Source organism: Streptopelia decaocto (genome assembly GCF_964273445.1).
Source record: "Streptopelia decaocto genome assembly, chromosome: 18".
In the NCBI taxonomy this organism is placed as follows: domain Eukaryota; kingdom Metazoa; phylum Chordata; class Aves; order Columbiformes; family Columbidae; genus Streptopelia; species Streptopelia decaocto.
The window spans coordinates 8,885,896-8,901,618 of NC_138673.1; the positions used below are offsets into that span (position 1 = coordinate 8,885,896).

Genomic DNA, 15,723 nt, shown 5'->3' on the forward strand with positions numbered 1-15,723 from the left:
AGATCTGATTAATATACGTGGTCATATACCTCACTAAATTAACTCTTATGAGTTAAGCAGATTTTTTGAGGGCTCAACTTGTTTTGCAAGTCGCTAATTATTTGCTTGGTAAACAGAGTTAATTTTATTTTTCTGCAAAGCCTATTATTCACTTAGTTCAGGTAGCAAAGTCTGTGTTGCTTTCCTTGTTTATATACAAGGAGAGTGCTAGAGACGGAAGTTGCATCACTGCACATTCATTCAGTTCATCTTGAATTTCATAGACTAGTTTCACTTTAATAGAATACAGGTGTATATTCTTTTTGTTGTAAGAAGAGTAAATGAACATTTTTGGGCCTCAGCCTATGAGAATAAGAAGAATCACAGAATATCAGGGATTGGAAGGGACCTCAAAAGCTCATCCAGTGCAATCCCCCCGCCGGAGCAGGAACACCCAGATGAGGTTACACAGGAAGGTGTCCAGGTGGGTTTGAATGTCTGCAGAGTAGGAGACTCCACAACCTCCCTGGGCAGCCTGGGCCAGTGTCTGTCACCCTTATTGAGAAGAAGTTTCTTATCAAATTTAAGTGGAACCTTTTGTGTTCCAGTTTGAACCCATTACCCCTTGTCCTATCATTGGTTGTCAGCGAGAAGAGCCTGGCTCCATCCTCCTGACACTCACCCTTTGGAGGAGCGTCAGCCACTCCTCCCAGCTTGGTGTCATCAGCAAACGTCCTGATAGTGCACTCTATTCCCTCATCCAAATAATTGAGGAATATATTGAATATGAATTGAAGGTGTTGCACCTGCCTCAGGAAGCAGAACTTGCAAACTCTGCCTGATATAGGTTGTGATGAAGGATGCTGGGATCCCGGCGCCAGCACCCACGCAGGCTGTTATCCTCCTCTGTGCCCCTCCGTCCCCTGTTTTGTGGTTTGGTTTTTAATCAAAGCAGCTGTAGCAGAAGGAGCTCAGTGCAGTTTTGTGGGAAAATTCTGCCACCTGGTTATCTCTGTGTGATTTGGAATTACTAGGTGTAAATATGAAAAAGCAATAGTAGAGAAACTTGCCTTTATCTTAATCAGGTATTTGAATGAACATATTTTCATTGAAGACGGACTGTTTTAAAACTGCATATAGCAAATATCCGAGGCTAATAAAGCAATGGAGGAAAATACATGGATGAGAAGACAACTATGCATCAGATACTTGTCTCCACATTGGATAGGTGTCTGTTTATGGTATGAACAGCTGTGATGCCCTGTTTCATGAATGGGATAATTTACAATAACATGCAAATTTTTGTTGTCATTATCGGAGTTCTGGCGCATTGACTTTTTAAAAATAAGCTTAATCTTAACATTTACTAAATTGCAAACCTCGATCATTTTTAGGGCTGCTAATGCGGGTGATACTATGCAACAAAAATGCATTTATGTGAAAATCAGTAGCAACTCCAGCAAAAACGCTCTATAAAAGAGAATATCAGAAGGTGAAAAGATTACTCAGAAATCTAAGATGCTTTTAAACAAGATTAAGATAAGGACCATTAGGGTTCATGTCGCCGACCTGTCTGCATTAAGATATATCTTGCTTGGTGCCTGCGTCTTAGATGATTCATTCAATATGTGTCATATCAAAGTCAAGGTATCCAGCAAGGAGAAAAATGCTAATGGTTATAAATTTTAGTGCTAATCCATCATGATGAATTAACTGACCTTTCTTTAGTAGCTTTTTTACAAAATAAGCTTAGGACAATAGTGTTAATGTTGGTGGTTTGGTTTTTTGTGTGTGTGGTGGTTTGGTTTTGTTTTTTCCTATGCGGCATTGCTGGTTAATTTGTATCTGCTAATTGTATTTCTTTTGTATCTGCTGTCCTTGAAAGAGCTTTAACTTTTGAGGTCAAATGGCAGCTTTACTCTGTAGTTGCACAGTGTCGCTGTGTATTTTGCATTATACTGGATTTAATTGTTTTGTAGAGGGAACTATCTTGGCAAAATGGGGAAAATTTCAAGATAAACAGCAAAGCAGTTAGTATTTCTGTTTCATTAACCCCTTAGAAGTGGCGGAATGATCTAAATCTACCTTTAAAAAGCTGTTTGCTATACTCTTTATGAAGTGTCTGTAAGATAGATACTTTTTTCATACTAGTTGAGTTCAGAGTTTAAGTTGGGTTGGTCTCATCCCATGTTCCTGTTCTCTTGGCCAAGCACGTTTTCTTCAGTGAGCACAGACAGGAGCGGGTGTCAGCAGATCCGTCTGGACCGGAACATTTCTGGTGGTGGTTGGGGCTCCCGTTCCATGGTCAAGATCAGCCAAAGCCGCAGTGAAGCTGCAGACAAGTGCTGTTCACCCTTCCATTGACAAACCATCTTGGCAGTATCGCACAACTTTAGGCAAGCAGGTCTTAATATTAATTAACTCTCTGAGCAGCGCAGAGCATGACAATAAATCTGACTTGTGCTGTTTTCAAACAGGCTGAGAATCTTCAGGTTCAAATAACTACTCAGTAGTAATTTTGAATAAACAGGAGGGACCTCAGTTTAACCTCTGACTGTTGCACGATGCAGCGAGTCTGCACTGGGTATCAGAGCAAGTCCTTGAATATACTGTCTGCTGGCCTGGACATAAATGTGCCACCCCTCTGTATGACAGCCTGAGGGAGGGATACAGTTTCAGTATTAATTCGGAATGTCTGGCTCTTCTTAGTTTAAGACAGACCCCTTTTCTTACTGAGATTTGTATGAAGTCTATGTCAGAGTGGCAGAAAATGAATTGGTCATAACTTGAAAAAAGAACAGAATATTTTCATTTCTAAAACTTTCCTGAAACTCACTTTTGTAAATAAATTACAAGAAACCCATTTTTTTCCTGCCATCAATAAGAAAAAACAATGCTGCCTTCAGACAACTTTTACTTATTTAATAAATGACTTCAATAAATTTACAAAAGATGGTAGTCTGTTTAGCCAGGCCTATTAAAAGCATTAAGATTTGAGCACTGGCTGTTAAATTGAGTAAATGGCAATATCACCAAGTTAAACAAATGCCAAAAAACATTTTCCAGAGTACTGGGATTGTAACAATACCATTAATGAGGGCAAAGAGGTTTTAATGCAATTTGCACATTCTAAAGTTTCAAAAAGAGGTTTTGAGTTAGTGCATTATTAATGTTCTGAACATCTGGAACTATGTAAGAGCCGCAGACATTGAGCAAGTGCAGGGTTTCCCCACCAGGTCTGATGCTGACTGATTTCCTCCCTAGCGAAAAGCTTGTTTTAAGACGTTTGAGACAGTAAAATGACAATATCCAGATAAGAGATAAACATTCCACTGTGTCTTTTTGGCTTGTAATGTGTATGGAGGAAAAATTGGAAACCATTAGGTTTGTGCAGTTAAAAGGCGAATCTGAAATTAAATAGGAAAATGGTGATTTGCACCGCAGATGGTTGCTCTGTGCTGCAGTCGCGCGGATTGCAGAACCCCTATATGAGGAATTATCTAGTGGTGTCGGGTGGCTTCTATAAAATTACTTACGTTTACTGCTAGGTGTATTTAGGTATAATATGCAGGGATAAATGCTTTATCAAGAGCAATATTCTCCTTGATATTCCTGTTGACAGCTGTAAGAGCGCTTGGAGGAAGAGATTTACCCCTGCGTGTAAATATTTGCAGGATGTGGGGATCTGTTCACACTGAGGATGTTTTATGACAGAAATTTTCCTTTGAAGTTACATAAACGTTAACTTTCTGCGTAATTTTAAGGTTAAATAATGTTATTTACGCTGCTCCATCTTTAAAATGCTACAGGAAATAGGATGTTTCAGTGTGTCATCTACTTTCAGTTGTTGTAACTATAGCTAACATCCAACATCACGTTCATTGGGGTGAAAAGAAAGGGGCCTTTAAACAGGCTGGCATATCAGGGGTAAGTTATGAAATAATTGTAAATTAATAATGATGCTCACTTTCTGCAGAGCGTTTGCTTGCTGCTCTCAAGGGAACAGCGTTCTCTTACTCCAGAAGCTGTATTGGTTTGAGCCAAACAACTGCAGCGGTGCTATTACAGTGTGTAAGGAACCCTAAAAACAAGATAAGACTTCAGGGAATAGAATTGTCATCCTTGCTATCTCAAATTATGTGCAAGTGCCTAACGATGAAAGTAGAGCAAAATTATGGCAGAGTAATTAAACAAATGTGAGAAACGCTTCGTGTCTCTTGCCACGGTAACAATGGTGCTGTGGCCCCGGGAGGGTGCTGGAGTTGGTTTTGGTGGCTGCGGGGGCTGAGCTTGGGCTGGTGACACTGAACTGACCCGCTGGGCTTTTTCTTCTTTGAAAAGAAAGGCTTATTGCCAGGTTCGTAGTAAAGCGATTTCTGTCTGATGGGTCAAGGAGAATGTTGGGCTGCATCAAAGAGAAAATTTTGTCTTTGGGGGATGATAAGTGACAATCTGAATAGTTGCGCAATATTTCTTTTACTTCTTAAAGAGTATGACAGGATCTTAGATGACCGGCTATGGAGTAATTTTCCTGGTTTGGGGGAAATTAGAGACAATTCAAACATTAGATAATGCTTAAAGACCTTAGAGGAGATGAGCCAGCAGGGTCGCTGCTCTATGGGGAGGTTCTCCCCCCTTTCCTTGTGATGGCTCTTGTGCTACTCTGAATTTTGTGTCGGCTGAGTCAGGTCTCTATTTGGACTCTATCAAAGGAACAAAGGAAAAGTTTCTAGCACCATCTTTATTTTTCCTTTTTCCTCCTGGTTAGTTTTCTTCTGGCCTTGTGAACTGTGTTGGCTCATCGGGGGGTCAGAGACGTGTCAGAGCTCAAGGGAAGAGCTGGTATTGCACACTCAGGGAAAGGAGCACGATCATCCCTTTTACTGCTAGAGCTCAGTTTCAGAGATGAAACATTGCTGTGCTTTTTTAAAACACATTTTTCAGTGATTGCCCTTAATAAGAGAATCTATAAAGCCACTTGTTTGGAAATTCTGATCTTTTTATGAGATACGGTTCTATTATGAAGTTGTTAGCATGAAATGGCAGCGTTGTTAACTGCGTGTTAACCAAATAAACCGGAGAGTTAACTCAGGTGAATATTCTGGGTGAGTGGAAATTTGGGTGAAGTGATACGAAAGGAATGAACTGTTCTGACTTCTCGTTCCGTGGAAACCCGCAGAACCGTGGGGCTGGCGGAGCCGTTTGCTGTTTGTACGTCGTGCTCGGTGCAATGGGACAATTTACACATGGTCACCCTCGAGTACGCAGCGCCCGTCGTGACCAAGTGCTGCGGCGGGTCAGTGCTGTTGGCTCAGGGGAAATTTCTAGGTGTTAGTTGGGTCCTACCTTATCTTCTTGAATTACTGCCTGCAGAGAGTGAACAAATCCCCTTTCCGTGGCTTACTGAACTGCGCTGACCAGCAAGGGACTTGCAATTATTCAAGTGCCCTGTGGCACTTGCTTTCTACATAGAGCAGAGATACTTTCTGATAGCATCTGCACATCGGAGAAAGTAGAATCCGTAGCGACAGTCTGTGGCAGATTATTGGGTATTATGTCTAAAAAAATTATATGCCATACTGGTAGATGAGTGTTTTGCCTGTGAATTTCACACCCTGAGAGCTGTGCAGTTGAATATTTTATTATGCTGTTAGTTTAAATACCCTGAGCATACAGCATCAGGAAAATAAACTAAAAATCTATTATTGTTTCTCACTTCCAAGCTCTGACTTGTCAAAGTGTTGCAAGCTGAATTGTTGTATCTAGTTAACACATGCTCCCATTTCCATTTGTAATTAACACTTTCTGCTTGCATATTTTTCCTACCATTTAAGTAGTGATTGCATTGAACATGAGTTTTCACAGTCCCGAAGTTTGCACTCTGTGAGTGATAGAGTCCAAATAGTAAATAACAGTTACACTCAACATGGTTTCTTCCTCAAGAGCTTTTTCTTTCAAACTGTATAGTACATATGGTGAAGGTACATCAAGTGTATACAGTTGGGAGACAGAGAACTGTTCCAATTCATTTTTATCATTCATGCTCTTCTATCTACAGAACCCAATCTCATCTCTCATTTGTTATAGAAATGTTGGATACTTAGTGAACTTTAGCAGATTGCTTTAAAATTTTCTTTCAGGAAAGTCGTGGAATAGTTTCCTGCTGCATAAGATTAATTGCTTAGTGTTCCCTCCTTAATTGCTGCCGACTCAAGTGCACGTTTCTAAATCAGTGGCCTAGGTGAGGGTCGTCGTTTGTGTTGTCATGATTGCAGAAAGTTTTATGCCTTTGCATTACTGTGTTTTAACATTTGCTTCGTTCTTTGACTCGGGTCTGGAATTGTACTGATTTTTCTGTCCCAGATGAGAGGTTTTACATGTCTCCAAGAATCAGAGCTGATAGTGTTGCCTGTTATCATAATTGATCACTAAGTACCTATTCAGAGCTAAACATGATGCATAAAATACATTGTTGTTGCTGAGAAACTGTCTTAGTTCGTTGACGTGCACTTATTTCACAGAATCACAGAATGTCAGGGATTGGAAGGGACCTGGAAAGCTCATCCAGTGCATTCCCCCCATGGAGCAGGAACACCCAGATGAGGTTACACAGGAAGGTGTCCAGGCGGGTCTTGAATGCCTCCAGAGTAGGAGACTCCAGAACCCCCCTGGGCAGCCTGTTCCAGTGTCTGTCACTCCCACTGAGAAGTAGTTTCTTATCAAATTTAAGTGGAACCTCTCGTGTTCCAGTTTGAACCCATTACCCCTTGTCCTATCATTGGTTGTCACCGAGAAGAGCCTGGCTCCATCCTCCTGACACTCACCCTTTATATATCTGTAAACATTAATGAGGTCACCCCTCAGTGTCCTCTTGTCCAGCTCCAGAGCCCCAGCTCCCTCAGCCTTTCCTCACACGGGAGATGCTCCACTCCCTTCAGCATCTTTGTTGCCCTGCGCTGGACTCTCTCCAGCAGTTCCCTGTCCTGCTGGAACTGAGGGGCCACAACTGGACACAATATTCCAGGTGTGGTCTCCCCAGGGCAGAGCAGAGGGGCAGGAGAACCTCTCTGACCTACTGACCACCCCCTTCTAACCCACCCCAGGTACCATTGGTCAAAAGGGCCCAGTGCTGGCTCATGGTCATCCTGTTGTCCCCAGGACCCCCAGGTCCCTTTCCCCTACGCTGCTCTCTAATAGGTCATTCCCCAACTGATACTGAAACCTGGGGTTGTTCCTGCCCAGATTCAAGACTCTACACTTGCCCTTGTTCTATTTCATTAAATTTTTCCCCGCCCAACTCTCCAGCCTGTCCCGGTCTCTGGATGGCAGCACAACCTTCTGGTGTGTCAGCCAGCTTGGTGTCATCACCAAACTTTGCTGTATAACAGAGGAACAATTACTAACATTTCTGAGAGAATATTCATATTTCTTAAAACTATTTAATAGCTACAGGTGTAAAATGCCTTCCATAAATTAAAAAATATTTTCTCTGTTATTTTTAATAGAAGGCAAAAAGCTAAAACTTGTTACTCTTCTGTTCCTAGCGTGTGGGTTTTGACTGGTGAAGAGGGCAACAGCGCAGGATGCAGATTTCAGTCATGAATACTTCATAATTTTGGATTTGATTCCAGACCACCATCTAAATACTTTCTAAAGTCTGTCTTTTTTTCTGGAGAGCTTTCTGTGGATGAAGGATTGTGCTCTCGCTGGAACGTGGAAGCGTAATGATAGCCTGGGGTGAATGTACAAGCAGTTCTTGTAACACAGAAAGCTGTTGTCTTGGTTAATTTTAAAACCACAAAAGAAAGCCTGTTTTGAACCAGGTTGTTTAGAAACAGCTGCAGTGGAGCTCAAAGACTAAATACTTCAAAGGCTATCCCGATTTTCCGGTAAAACGTTGGGTTTTTTGGGAAAAGATTTTATATAAAATAGCTGCTTTAACTGTAGAAGCAACATATTAACCGTGTTATTCTAGAGTCTTTGGCGTGCAAAACATTTCATTTTTCATTACTGTTGTCGCCGTTCACATATTCCATTATTTAAGGAGGTTATTGAAAAATTGATGGTATGTTGGTACCAGAGAGACATCCTGTAGGCTGCAGTGTTGATTTATGGCACATGGAACACAGTTCAGTGCTTCAGTTTCCTGCTGGTGAGCGGCACTTTGTCATCGTCCCTAAAGAAAAATCATACCAGTGAAATCCCCTGTGTTTCCCCCAAGTGGAGTGATGCATACTTTTTCTTTGAAAATGATGATGAATTATTCACCTTTGATTGTGCTGGAGTGTGCACACGGTGATCAGAATCTTGTTCATAATACAGAGTTTTTCACCATGTTCGGGGTTTAGTTTAATTATGTAGTTGTTGCATGGGAGCTTGTATCTATTTTTTTTTCCCCTTCTTTTTTCCTTCCCCACAGTGTGTCTGCCAGGCTGGTGGGGACTAGCACCGATTTTACCCCCCATTCCCTGGCATATGGAGGTATCTCAACGCATGAACCTTGGACCTAAATGTTTGTTTTCCTTTCACGTTTGTTTAAATGTTTTCTTGAAAAAATCAGTACTTCTAAACTTCAAAAGACACTTTTTCCACACGACTTCTTGAAAATCAGACGCCTACATCGTTTCAGAGTTTTATTCTTCAAGGTGATTTTCTATTGCAAAGGAATTAGAAAAGAGATCTAAGTGAAAAATCTCTTGAAATAGCACATGTAGTAGTGATATGGATTTCCGATTGAAGGCGGCTTTCTCCTGGGAGCTGTGGTGAGGAAAGACCCCGTGATCCAGACCACCTGTTAGGAAAATGAAAAGCCTGTGTGATCTTTCTTCATAACCGTGGAAATATAAGATGTCAGAATAAATGTGTGACTCAGGTCAAGGTCCCTTCGCACCCCACTGGATTCCATCTCTAGACATGAAAAAAAACCTGCAGCTTTTCTTCTAGAAGGTAATAACCTGCTGAGCAGCCATCAGCCTCAGCACTTCGGGTTGAATTTTGGAATCATGACTATCTGTGCAAGCTTCAGTTTTTAAAAAACACTTCGCATTTAAGTACTTTTGCTTTAAATATATGCACTTTTATTTTACGCACTTGATGAGATTGCGGCTGTAATAGGTGGTCAGGGTTAGCAGTTGAATACATATGAGAAAATCTTCCTCATCAGCTAAAAAGGAGAGAGGTTCTGAGTCAGTGTTTTCCTTTGGAAGTTGTACTTAGGTGAGCATCCGTTCTGGGCTCATTCCTTCCCCGCGTCGACTTGTATTTCAGGACTTTTCTAAAGTCTTTCCACATTAAAATTCCTCTCTGTTGCCTGGTCTTCATATTCCTTCCAACAAAGCAATCAAAGTCGGAACCCTATCATGTTCCCCGTATTCTTTAATTGTTGCTTTCACAATAGAATGCTGTTTCCTGATGGCAGAAAAATGGTGAATAATAATTTTTAATATCTATTTTTCTGGTTTGCAGTTCTGGCGCATTTCATTACAGAGTCTCTGTGACACTTTGGGAAAGGAAATCAGACAGAAACCGATCTGGAGTTAGTGCCCCATAAACCAGGTCTGGCTCAAAAGAACGTTTCTTGGCGCTGCTGGTCCCAGCCCCACGATGATAATAAATACTTGGGGAAACGTGCAGTAGGAAAGAGGCGTAGCCACTCCTCGATAAGAATAGCATCTTTGTGTGGCCTGTTTCCATTCAAATGCTGCATTAAATCAGCTTATTTTTGGTACGTAAAGAAAAGATTACCTGTGCATATGTATTTATATGGATATTTGATCTTTTCCTCCAGTTTCCCGTTAACAGTGGGAAATTAACATTCTGGTTTGAAAGCAGATTTTACTTAACAAATGAAAAAAATTGGGCAGAGATATATTCATACTCTCAATGAAGCTGGTTATCATTAGAAAGCTGGTTATCATTAGAAGCTTAAGATAGTTTTTTGTGAATAGATAGGTTAGTATTTTGTATGAGCTTAGTCATTCAAAAGAATGAATTTTAAATACCTCCTTGTGTTACGTTGGCTACCTCCCATAAACACGAGGAGGTTTCTGTGAATCAGTCTGTTGCTTAACCTTTCATGAAAATCTAATTGAGTGCGAACAACTGCTTAAATAATTCAATGGACTAAGTTATTCTTGGCTGGTATAATCCCAGCCTAGTGCAGTGCAAATGTCTGGGTGTCAAGCAAAATGGAGGGCTTTTCTTTTTTGGTGAGGAATGCGATTAAGCTTGGTGTCATCAGCAAACTTGCTGATAGTACACTCTATTCCCTCGTCCAAATCATTGATGAATGTATTGAATAATACAGGCCCCAGCACTGCCCCCTGAGGCACTGTACTAGATCCAGGCCTCAACTGGACTGTGCCCCATTGACCACGACTCTCTGGCTTCTTCTCTTCAGCCAGTTCACAGTCACCTCACTCCCCGCTCATCCAGACCACACTCCCTCAGTTTAGCTGTGAGGATGCTGTGGGAGACTGTGCCAAATGCCTTACTGAAATCAAGGTAGATCACGTCCACCGCTCTGCCATCATCCATCCATCTTGTTATGTCCTCATAAAAGTCAATGAGGTTGGTCAAGCACGACTTCCCCTTCATGAAGCCATGTTGACTGCCCCTAATGACCCTCTTATCCTTGATACACCTTGAGATGGCACCAAGGAGAAGTCGTTCCATCAGTTTCCCAGGGATGGAGGTGAGGCTGACCGGTCTAGAGTTCCCCAGGTCCTCCTTCCTGCCCTTTGTGAAGACTGGAGTGACAAGTTTGCAGAAGGATCTGTCAGTGTATAGATTTTGTTGTTTTTTTACTGAAAGGAAGAGAGGAGGCAGCTGATGCAAGTGAAGTTTCCTGTGATATATAAAGCAACCCATAGTGTGTTTTTGTTGGCAGTCCAAATGCTGGGAAGCATTCTGTAGTAAGACAAGCAAACTGCTTTTCTTCTTGACGTTCTCTCTGAATTGAAGGGTCTTCAGTTGAGGTAGAGAAAAAAAGCCTCTTATTTGTTTGGTTTTGACACCTGAATGAAAAAGCAACTCATTGGGTTTTGGCACCTGTTTATACGCCATAGCTGGAAGTGATCATAAGAAAAAAACCAGAACACACGACTATGTAACTTTAGCCTTGAAACTAAAGGGACAGTTCTGGTATTATGAGATTGTAGCTGCTTCTAAAACTGACACCACCTGTTCCTCCCTCCATTTCACATAAATGTAGAAATTTGGTGTCTGTGTGTAGATGTGCATTAATGGGCTGATACTTGAGAGCTCATGCAAGCGTGTGTCATTATAGCAGCACTGTACGTCTCTGGGTGTCGCTTTTGTGTGTTGTGCGTTGGATCATAACCCTGTTTTCTGCAAGCGACAGCTCTTCCAGTCCCACATGCAGCTGAGCCCTCTTGGTTCCACCAAAACGGAGTCCCGTGGAGCTGCTGCCCCGCTGGGCTGGCTGGAGGGGCTGAAGTTTTGTGCTGACTGCGTGTAGAACTTCTATTTGACCCTTCAAACACGTTTCCAGCCCACTGGAGACACGCTCTGATTTGAAGCAGTGCTTATTCAAAAAGAAAATTCTGGTAGCAAACACATGAAGCGCTCTGCATGGGAAAAGGCTTTTAGATCAATGTTAGTCCCCTGGGAATCTCTGACTTTTTGCACTAGCAGTGGTGACAATACTGTGATTTTTATTAAGAAAAACCTAATGGCTGTTTCCTTCCTCCCCCCAGTTACCCTTGATATCTGAATAACAACAAAAGGTGGAACTTCATATCATTAAAAAATACGTTACTTAGAAATGAGATGAAAAAACTACCCAGGTTTGGAGAAGTGCTTTTTTTAGTGTATAAGGGCAGACTTTTAAGAGGGTTACAAGATATTTGTGTAGAATTTGTACACCTGGAAATACCTTTTGTTCAGTTATCATTATACGAATGTATGGGTAACAAGAGAGCATATTGTTTTAAAAGTGCACAAGAATATACAATACAATTGTAACTGATAGTTGTAATTATATAGTCAATAGTTGTTAAACTAGCCAGTAAACCAGAGTTATTTTACTCTGTCTGGTGCTGCTTAGATCATTATCCTTTTTCTCCTGTACTGCTCTTGAACATCCTCTCATATTTTTAAGTGTTCCATTGCTTCCCCGAGCACTTTTTGATGGAGGGATTATTTCTGTGATGCTTTTTTACTCTACTGGCAAGAAGCAATCCATTCATTACATGAATCAATGCTGAAATGTTTAAGGAATAGTCTATGTAAAGAAATTTAGTAGCAGGTGCTTGTAGAAGAACAAGATCTCGGGAACTGTAAACCAGAAAACCTCATTGTGTTTTAGTGTTATGTGTTAGACCCTCTCTCATTTCAGGTATTTGCTACTTCAAACATCACTGTCCAGAGGTAGTGAATACTGCGGAAAAAGGGCAAGTTAACTTCTCAACTGCATTAAGATGCTGGAAATTACAATGAAGTTGCCTTAGGGTAAAATACATTAAACAAATCTTTGGTCTTGTTCCATGACATGGGAAATGCCTAATGCAATTTTTGGCGCCGTATAAGATGAAACGGCGAGTGGAGAGGGGCAAAGCTTTTCCTTCGTGGGCCCAGGGTGAGAGGGTTTTGCTGAAGAGTGGGACATAATGGCAAGAGATGTTGAGAAAAGAGTTTTCCCCCCCATTCCCAAACTTCAGAAGCTGCCTAAAAAGAGGGATGCTGACAAAAACAAATGGTGAATCTAAATACTGAGCTCGTGGTTTCTTACAGCTAAGTTGAGGAGACTGGGGGGTGACCTCAGTAATGTTTACAGATCTATAAATGGTGAGTGTCAGGAGGATGGAGCCAGGCTCTTCTCGGTGACAACCAATGGTAGGACAAGGGGTAATGGGTTCAAACTGGAACACAAGAGGTTCCACTTAAATTTGAGAAGAAACTTCTTCCCAGTGAGGGTGACAGACACTGGAACAGGCTGCCCAGGGGGGTTGTGGAGTCTCCTCCTCTGCAGACATTCCAACCCGCCTGGACACCTTCCTGTGTAACCTCAGCTGGGTGTTCCTGCTCCATGGGGGGATTGACCTGGATGAGCTTTCGAGGTCCCTTCCAACTCCTGACATTCTGGGATTCTGTGAGATCAGAGCTCACAGGTGTCTTTGAATCACAGCAAGGAAAAAAAGAAAGAAGCTACCCAAGTAAACATCCTTCAGTGCATGGGGAGATGACAGCTGCTTTCTAACAAGATTTTCTGCTCTCCTGGAGGAAGACCATTTGTTAATAAACCATTTGAGAATCCATTTTTAAGGGATTTAATAAAATATACACGTACTACCTTCCACTGCAGGAACTATTATTCCCTTGGGTAGGAGAAGTGACTGGCTGTGGGCATTAATGGTCGCTTCCTGTGATTCCTGGCATTATCTTGCTCCCATTTGCACTTTTTCAACATGAAGTGAAATAATTTTTTATGAGAATCCTGCACTTGATTCCTGGCTCTTATGAGGCATGTATGTGTTCTATATTTTATTTATTTGTATTCAGTCATGTCCATAATTCTTGTTTTAGTGGCCATGTCTATAGCACGGGTATTGTGTGTTTCTTCATTCTTTCCTGGGTACCAGAAAGTTTCCATATCCAGCAAATTCCATTAAATGGAAGAGGTAATAGCATTTGTGTGAATTAAATGAATTGTTGTTCCATTCTTGCCAAAGATTTTTGTGAATAATTCATCCATTTCCATCAAAAACTGAGGATTTCCTATTGTGATTGTTGCTGTCAATCAAACAAGAAGCCTCAGCCTATTATGGTTTAATAGATGCCTGGAGGGCCTGGGTAACCCACAAAAGAGGAAAGAGGAAGGTTTTCTATTGCCATCTTTGCAACTTTGAATGTAAGTTTCTAGTTTGAATGGCATTCCTCTTGCTTGAGGAATACCAGAAGATGCTCTTTAGTGACCACTCTCATAGATTTAGGAAGTTTTGCCTTGATAACTCAAAAATCTGCACTATTTCTAATTGTAAACATGACAGGTACTAGTTCTGCTGCAGTGTTGCATCGCTGTGCAACGGTGTATGCGAGGGAAAGTGGTATTCAGAAATACAAAAACTGAATAATGTGGCTTTACTGCAGTAAGTGTCTGTGTCCTTTATTTGAACAGTTCGAGTGATTAACCTTTTGTTACAGCTCTTCTGGGTTTTTCTGTTCGTTTTCAGCTGTTGGACAAATTAAAAGATCGCTGGATGCACACGGGATTATGGAGGAACCTGGAGCTGGTTAAAACAGTCATTGCTGAGCCTCAAGGAGGGGCAAAGAGTGACTTCGATGAACTGCTGAAAATATACTACGATGCAATAAAGTGTAAAGGAGAAAGAGGTACGTTCTTCAGACATGCGAAATAGCTGATACAGGCTCTTCAAGCTTAAAAAAAAGGTTTTCTTTAAGTGCGTAACAATTAGAATAAGGTATGGATAAGTAGTTAAATTAACCTCAACTTAATAAGTTATTACGATAAATTTGGAAGATTAATTGCTATTTACGCTGTTGTGTAAGGATATAGTGAACTACAGGATGATGCATCACCCTAATAGTGGTATTCAGGAGGCAGGGAGCTGTGCGAGGACGTGCAGTGTGCGGCCAGCAGAGCGCAGAGTCGCTTCGCAAAGGATCGGGCTTACAATGCATTGCATAACTGTGATTTACCATTTTATATTAGGGACACTATAGGATTCATCCTGAAAATACTTAAATATTAGTATAGAGAATAAAGAATGATAGTATGTCAAATGAGAAGTAGGACGATTTTTTGGAGTGCAAAATTTAAGGTTTAAAATTTTGTTGTAAGTACATACGGTTCTTGCATAATTAAGCACCAATATATTATGTAGTGTAAAATTATTTTGCTAGTTGATATTCAAAATCACAATAGTATTGATCTCATCCCTCTAATAAAGTCAATATTTTAATATCCACTCACCTTTTCCAGACCGATACACGGTGTATTATGCTATATTTTGTGTAGCTCTTTAAAGATGTTGGTGCAACTTGCCCTGGGTATGATCTGTATGTTCCTCTCTGCCCTGTTGAAGATGGAGCGCTCCTCATAGCCGTATGCAGAGGAAAAGTCAGCGAAGGCTTGGATTTCTGCGATGAGAACGCCCGTGCGGTTATAACCATTGGTATTCCCTTTCCAAATGTGAAAGACCTGCAGGTAGGTTATCAACACCTGCTGCCTCATGCGATGTTTTTTCAGGGCTTGCACAACTTTCTTGAAGCACCTATTCAGCCACAACCTGTTTTGTCTTCCTAAAATATAACACACTGTACTTCAGTATACAAACATTTACATTCAAATAATACTTAACACTTTTTCTAGAGCTAGAAAAGCTTTGTTTTAGAAGCATATGCTGAAATGACCTTTTGGAAATACTTGGTCTGTAGTATGGCTGGAAATCTTGCAATTTACTCCAAATTATTTCCAGAAACTCAGGAGTTTGGGTTCTAAATAATACAAAATTAAATGAAAAAGAATGTGTCAAGAGTGAGTTATGTTCATAGTGGATTATGTTCCTTAAGGTTAAAGTAGTCTATTTGATTTTACCTTGACTTCAACCAAATATGTAATATAATAGAATCACAGGCAGTACATCCCATTACTGATAACTAAATTCCCAAAGCATCAGTGTTGTGTTGAGCTATTGTTTTAATTAGACTGAAGAAAACCTCTAAATTTTTAAGTAGGGACAGGGACACTAGCTGCCAAATTGC

General features: G+C 40.9%; 1 protein-coding gene across 3 annotated transcripts in view; it reads left to right on the top strand.

Annotated features, from left to right (window-relative positions):
- BRIP1 (BRCA1 interacting DNA helicase 1) overlaps positions 1-15,723 on the top strand; it is a 46,750-nt gene that overhangs the window by 17,882 nt on the left and 13,145 nt on the right. For all 3 annotated transcript variants that reach the window (XM_082068368.1, XM_082068370.1, XM_082068369.1), the window contains 2 exons: positions 14,172-14,331; positions 15,045-15,166. In XM_082068368.1, coding sequence (XP_081924494.1) covers positions 14,172-14,331; positions 15,045-15,166 — 282 coding nt within the window. The remainder of the gene's footprint in view (positions 1-14,171; positions 14,332-15,044; positions 15,167-15,723) is intronic.